The sequence below is a fragment of the Apium graveolens genome, chromosome 11, assembly GCF_009905375.1.
Source record: "Apium graveolens cultivar Ventura chromosome 11, ASM990537v1, whole genome shotgun sequence".
Taxonomy (NCBI): Eukaryota; Viridiplantae; Streptophyta; class Magnoliopsida; order Apiales; family Apiaceae; genus Apium; species Apium graveolens.
The window spans coordinates 265211-273237 of record NC_133657.1 but is presented as its reverse complement, the minus strand read 5'-3'; the positions used below and the strand labels follow the sequence as shown (position 1 = coordinate 273237).

The window sequence follows — 8027 nt, the reverse complement described above, 5'->3', positions numbered from 1 at the left end:
GATTATTCTGTGTTTCATACTTGTGTTTTTAATTCGATTTGATTGTGCTAAACACTGTATTCAACCCCCTTTTACAGTGTGTGTGACCTAACAAATTTCTTCAAGATTTTATCAGATTTTATTATTTAATCAAAAAGATGGAACAATTTAATTAGATCTTGCGATAAGATTTAGAGATATCTTTTCCACTATTTTCAAACTATTACGCACGAAAATGGAGATTACATTATATTTAAGTTTGTATTTTTATGAATAAGTTTGTCCTTTTATGCAACCACCTAATATACTTTTTGTATTTGTATCGTTTTTGGATCTAAACCGTTAGTCCCTCCGTCCCTCCCAATTATTATCATTTTTGAGAGAGTGTTCGATATGCATTTTAAGATGAATATAAAGTATAGTTTTATCACTTTTTTAAAAAAAAACTGAATAAGAATAGAATATTTAAACTTTTATTCAGAAAAAAAAAAGAAAATTGTAAAAAAAATTATAAAACTATATTTTCAATTTATCTTAAAATATATGTCGGATACTTTCTCAGAAACGATAACTATTGAAAGGGATTGAGGGAGTATTATTTTTTTCAATGCAGATAAATCGTATGATTCAGACTAATGAATTAGATATTCCAACGTCGGTGTAAAATATCCATCAACTCTTTAATTTAGACAATAAGTTTGAAAAACTTACATTTTTATATCCAAATTTTATAAAATCTGAAATTTGAAGGAATAACTTCAGTTTTCCATACCTCTGCAAACATAAAAAGAACTTGTCAAGAACAAAATATAGCAAAACTTTGATGCTTGAGAAGTTAATACGTTAATATCCTTCAACAACCCAGGCCGCAAAAGACGTGCAAATTTTTTAAAATACGGATTATTATTGATCGTCTAAAGTTTATATTTAATATAGGGAATTTGCCAAATATATCAACTTTTGGATATTTATTTGCAACTCTACTATCTTACTTAAAATCTTACAAATTTACTATCATTTTAAACATACAAACAATTAAATTACAAAAATACCATCTCATCACAATTAAATATCTATACGTGTTTGTACAGAGACTTGCGTTGCACTTTTTAATCAATCTTCACTTTCAAACTACACCAATCAATGTTTATCTACTGATCTCCCCCTCTCTATACACCTTAATTCTCTTCAAAATGTCTGAAACGATGTCATGGGGAGACGAGTTGACTACCTTCATTCCCGACGGCGTCGGAATCAGAGTTGCGGCAGCACCTCCGGCGACTCCAACGGTTCCGGCGGTTCCGTATGGCGGCGGTGGCGATCGGAATCGGAGTTTTGGAGAGGCTTCGCGGAGATGAGTGTGGAGTTTGGAAAAGGTGTGAGAGATGTAGTGTAACAGAGTGTGACGAGAGATGATTCGTTTCTCGTGAAGAATTTTAGACCGCCTGTTATGAAAGTGAGAAAGGAGTTGAAGTAAATATTGCGGAGATGTCGTAGCAGATGGAGGTGGAGAAATGGATGCAACAGGTGATGATGGGGGAGTGGTGGTGGTTGGAGGTGGATTTGTTGAGTTAGTGGTGAGTGGGTTTGATTATTTTTAGTTGATTTTAGGGTTATTTTTAGTTGTTATTGTATTGGCCCCGCAGGGGCATTCCTTTTTAGCCATTTGCAACCATCTGGACAACTTATTTTGCAACTAGATGTAATTTTTAACAGATTTTTTCAAATTTGCATTTGTGGTTGCATATATTGTTACTAGCAGTTGCAGATATGGTTGCAAATGCAACCTCCGTATTTTTGCAAATATTTTTTGAAATATAGTATTTTTGCAATTTGTTTTAAAAAATGACAGTATTTTTACAAAAATTTGTAAAACTTGAATATTTATGAAAAAAGCCCTTTAATATACCCTTCTAAATTTTTTGGATATTAATTACTCATCAATCGAAATGACTAAAATCGATATTATATATTTGATTCTCATTAACTCCAAGAATTATTGTTACAACACATATTAAGGTTAGCGCATTAAAAACATTAAATTTTCACGAGTACATTATTAATAAAAACAAACGGTGAATTTGGTCTGAATAATTGAGAAGCAAAAATTAACGCATTACACTTGGATACTTATAAGAATTTGGTTTGAATTGTGAAAAAATAATACTTTATACTCCGAAACTAATAAAGAAAATTTGGAAGAAAAATAATTTACTACAGTTTTCATGATATTGACCGGTCCAATACGAAATAATTATGTTTAGGATATGATTTTTCTCAAATTCAATTATATTATTTATTTCAAATATCTAATTTACATAGTTCCATTTGAGTTGGTTCAGTTATTTAGTGATATCAAGGATTTAATTTATTTTTAACATTAATTACATGAGTAGGTGGAATATTTTTATATTTAAAAAACCACAGATTCGGTTTTATATGTATCATGTGTGTTTCTTGTCATATCATTTAGTGTAAAACAAAGAGATTAACGAGGCTAAGATTATAAAATTCTTCTATATCTATTTAAATGGCATGTTTGTCGTGCTTGTAAATTACGAGTTTTACGTATCAATATTAATTAGAAATATAATATATATATTGTATTATATGTTAATACTAGTAAGTAGCGTGATGATAATTTATAGATCGGGAGTCGGTCAGTTTGTATTAATTAAAAACCAGAAAAATATTTTGGAGATATTTTGGACGATTAAAGTTTGTAATTGTTTTATTCCAAGGGACGATGTTCTCTTGAAAAATATTAGATTCCTCGATATTTAAAAACAATTTCCAAATATCGTATTTTCTCAACTATATTAATTATTAGAACAATAAATATTAACTCAGATATTTATTTAAAAAGTAGAAGTATTCTCCAATGATTACTTTATTAATAATTGCAATTATTTAATATTTAATTAAAGATTAATTTAATTATTTAAACATAAATCAGTTGAGAAATATTATTTCAAATACTTTTTTAAAATAGAATTATTCGAGATTTAATTATTTAATAATTATTCCTTAATTGTTAAATATGTATTTAATAAGTACCCCGCCAAATGATGTGGTCATTATAACATCTTATCTGAGAACTCAATAAATAAATAGCAATGCAATTATTCATATTTAGAAGTAATGTTGACTCAATATATAATCTAGAATAGGATGGCTCAGTGTAAATATTCGATGCCATGTAATCCAGATTAAGTGAGTTGAATCTTCAGCTGCTAAATAAAGAGAAGCATCAACTGCTATATACGTCAGCCTATCAACTGCTATATACGTCAGCCTATCAACTGCTAATCAAGTGACTATCAATGGCTAAGGAAAGCTGTAACAGAATGACTTCCAATGGCTAAGGATTTCTATGACTAACAGCTATCAATGGCTAATGCAGATTATAGCTACTAATAGTGACTTAAAAGTGGTCAAAACCTAAGACTGTCACGACACATGGGTTGATAGGAATCCTTGTAGTGTTGGCAGGAAAAAAGAGTAAGACGAGGAATGTGGATGAATGATGATGATAATTTAAATGTATAAAAAATATAATTAATATAAATATAAAAATCCAGTTTTACCCACGACTCCGTTAAAGCCATCAAGGGGTATTTAACGGCAGATACGTTTTTGAAAGGCGGAAAGAAAATTTAGTCATTGTGTTTTACATTTGAAAATTCAGCCATTATTTTGAAAATCATCGTAAAAGTTAACCATACTCATGTAATTACTATATTACTATAAATTAGATAGTGTTAATGTTTGATAAATAAATATGAAAATATTTTTTAAGCCTTTTCGTGAAAGAACTTTTAAAATATCTAATCTCTAGATATCTAGAAAGATACATCTGAAAGCACCTCATACATTATTAAACACTTGATATTATCTTTTCTTAAAATCGAAACCATATATTATGCCATTTTATAAGTTATTAGCTAATTTGCTTGATGCTGATTTTGCAAAAAATTAGGCAGATACTAAACATTTTCAGGTACTTTAACGAACATAAGCTTCACGAGCAGTATCCATTAGATCATCTCCAGATGAAGGTTTTTAAATGAAAAAGGCCAAATCAGATAAGAAAGAGATATCAAAAGTTTAATAACCTCAACTTAAAGACCCCAGGCCAATGGCATAAAGAATTTTCAATGAGTAGCTAAATTTTTTTCCAAGAAGAAATTATATCCTAAAATGACTAATAGGTATACACAATACATCAATACATATATGATAGATCATATACATATGCTGGAACAACTAATACCCACATGTTCCCTCACCTCTTGCAACTGCTACATGCGTCTCCTGCTTTTAGGAAAACCTGTCAGTATCGAGCTCCTTATATTCGCTAGCTTATTAGGCATGGCGATTAAAATCTTTTTAACTATTGGTGTTCACCCGTGCATTTTACTGGAAGCTTCTCTGTATTATTCAGTTTATCACTCTGTATTAAAAAAAATCAGTCTATCATTTACTAAACTGTTGCACAAGCAACAAGTTGATACTTTGACCTTTTAGTATATGCTATGTTTTTGTACATATGTTGGTCTATTAGTTCATCTTCTTTTTATTGTAAGAGGACATGTTATATTCAAGCATGTGTGCAAATGTGTTTCTTAATGCAAGATCGTCTGCAGATGTTGTTAGTTAGTGTGCAAATATGCATGCAGATTCTGTTAAAAAATGGAAATTTGAGGACACATGATGTATGAAATAAGAACAGGAATGCTTATTTGTATAAGAGTTTTTAGATGAGAAGCATATTGTGAAATGTTTCCCATGGATTTTTGAGTGAAATCCATGTAGAAATACGTCCCGAAATCCGTATCCAATAAATCTACAAAAACTGGCCCAAATGCAGTCAATTTGGATCGATAAGCCCACCATACGCTCCCAAAAAATCATGACTTGTTAGTACACTAAGTAGTATTACTTGTACTTATAAACTGAACTAACAGTCGAGTAGTTGAATTCTGATATGTCACAAATATTTATCTCACGAACACAGTCAAGCTCAGTAACAAAATTCATATCGGTAAAAGCCTGAATATGAATATTATCCCATTTTAGTTTCGTCTAAACAGTTAGAATAACAAATATTATATTGACACTAACATATAAATTCACCCAGACATAATAATAATATTACGAAGAAGCTCCTATGTTCATAAATTCAAAATTCTGAATTTAATAATTTGAAACTAAGCTGTATTTATTGATCACTGATTGAAAGTTCTAAAATTTTAATGTAACAATTCTTGTCAATTGCATTGGTTATAATATTTTTGTATATGCTAAAATTGGACTTTTTTATTCAAAAATTTATATTGAAAAATAATTGTAAGTACACAAAATTGGTAAATTTTAATGTTAATTAAACTTTTTAAAATGTTTAATTTAAGATAATTAATTTAAGATTTAATCTATTTAAAATCTAAATTCGTTGGTTAGGAATGATGAAAAATAAAAATTTAAAAATTTATCTGTATTATAATTTAAACACCTAAAACTGACAATAATAATAATATATTGAACATGAAATCACAATACAAATATTTGAATCCGAAACTTATTATAATATATTGATGAGATAAATGCTAATCAGATTCGATTTCTTACACTCCTATTTATAATGTTGCATTGTATCGGTTATATATAGAACAATCTCTCATGATTAGAACCGAAGATAAACGAACAGTAATCGGGAAGAACACAAATACCGGTTACTTTTGATAATCCTTATATAGTGTATTTTAAATTACTATAGGAGAAAGAAAAGTGTTGAACAAGTACTATTCGCCTGATTTTAATCCTGCCAAAAACCCGCGGAGAAAAGTGCATGCAAACAACAACCAAATAAAGGTTCGTATGATGATGTCCCTGAATATTCGATGCAATTTATGTGGAAATTATATTGGGGAAGGTACCAAGTTTAATTCGAGAAAAGAAGAGGTTATTGGGCAGAGATATGTAGATACTATCAAGATTTTTAGGTTTTACATCAAGTGCTCCGCTTGTTGTAGTGAGATCACTGTGATAACCGACCCACAAAATTCTGATTATATTGTCGAGTCTGGTGCATCCAGGCCTTGGCGTGAGGAACAAGAAACGAGGGAAGTTGGGGATGCTATGGAATCTCTTGAGAACCAGACTCGGGGTTTGAAAAGAGAGATGGGGGATGTTGTTGCGTTGGAGGAGTTGAGGTTTATCAAATCTAGACATGCAGATGTTAGTGTTGATGCATTGATTAATCACCTGGTGCCCGAGAAGAAGAAGGATGAATTGTGTCAAGAGGATGATGAAGCTTTGATTAAATAAGTGTAACTGCTTGTTTTTTTTTGGATATATGTATTTGTTTGGATCTGTTTATGCATGCGTTGATTTTTGATCCATCGTTTGGTTTTATTTTATCTGCTTCTGTTACTTGCTTTGATATATGGGTTTGTTAATTTATTGTTACCTGTTTATATGCTTGGTATAACACCCCATATTTTATTTGGTACATTATTGGTGCAATAACTTAGTAAATATTTATTAATTGATTTTAGAATTCAAAATTATGGATAATGTTTTATGTAGATAATAGGCTGTTAAAAATTTGAATTTTGTAAGCTATCTTTTAGTTGTTTAAAATTTGAATATGACTCAAACCGGGTGATAGTTAATAGTTTGTTGAGTTACTTATTATATAAACAGAGTCACCCTATTAGTGCATTCACACACAAAAAAAACTCATCTTAGAGCGATAGCTAACAAAATGGAAAAATAGTTATATTATATAACTTATGAGTGAGATAGAAGAGTTGGTGCATAAGAAAGGAAGCTTTGGATCTACATGTGCAAGAAGGTCAGAGAAGAGCTAACTGGAGTGTCACTGTTAAAATATTGGGTTATTAAAGATTAAGAGAAGGAGAAATAGATTTTTGGGTTATTAAAGATCAAAAGGAGGAGAAAGATAGCTAGGTCGGCCAAAACTTTCAGAGAAGTGTACATCTTGAGGAGGTTTATTTAAAATTTAATTATGTAATTTAAGATGATTACTATTTATATTGTATACTAATATTAATCATTTTATTTTCAGGTTTATAATTATTTGTACACATTTTTTTTTACATATTAAATCAGGCTCTAAATTCAGGTAAGTTTTATCAAAATATTATATTATTTGTTTATGTGTTTATATATTGTGTTAGGTTATTGTTTAATACATGTTTAATTGATTAATTGTTATTTGTACTGGCTACAAGATGTTTAATTAGTAGTATTTTAATTAGTCATGTTCCTGTTGTTTTTGTTTTTAATTTTTATGTCATTAAGTTGGTTTAAGAAATTATATGATTCTCAGGGTTTTTTTTACATTTTATTAAGTGGATGATATGGTACATTTTAATATTGTTAGTGTCTGGCTAGTTTTGTTAATTATTATTTACTAGTTATGTGTGTGAGTTGTTCACAATATTATCATGTTATATTATGCCAGTTTGTTAATATGTAAAAATATTTGTAAAATAAAATCTATTTTTACAAGATTTAGTTTATTGAAATTTATTAAAATTGACAAAATATGTATTTGCAGGACTAATGATATGCATAGTATTTTATTTTACAGGAGATATGTAGTCAAAATATTTTGTTAAATAAGTTTAGTAATTAACAGTTGGTTGTTTGTTTATCTAAAATTATAAATTGTTTACATTTGTTAATCTTATTATATTTTCCTCATAACATATTTGTTACTTTTTTTTTACCAATATGTTATTAATTAATAATTTAAATTTTGTAAGTACTGTTGTAGTACTAACGTGTGAGAGGTGGATTTGATAAATATTGTCGGTATGTGTTGATAGACAGAGAGCATGCTATATTTATTTTTATCATTTTCTTAAATTGTTTTTACAATTTAATGTGTTATATTAATGTATAATTTAAGTTTGTCTACTTTTATAAAGTCATATATTTAAAGTTTTCTACATTACTTTTATAAATTAATAAAATATCTTTTATATTTTGTAAACCAGCTTGTATATTATTCAGATTAT

At 28.8% G+C, this 8027-nt stretch overlaps 1 protein-coding gene across 1 annotated transcript; it reads left to right on the top strand.

The window, feature by feature from the left end:
- Window positions 1-1184: 1184 nt before the first annotated feature.
- On the top strand, window positions 1185-6306 carry LOC141697504 (uncharacterized). The gene is made up of 2 exons (XM_074501910.1): window positions 1185-1311; window positions 5756-6306. Exons 1-2 carry the CDS (start codon window positions 1185-1187, stop codon window positions 6304-6306), a joined length of 678 nt encoding a protein of 225 aa, XP_074358011.1.
- The last annotated feature ends 1721 nt before the right edge of the window (window positions 6307-8027 follow it).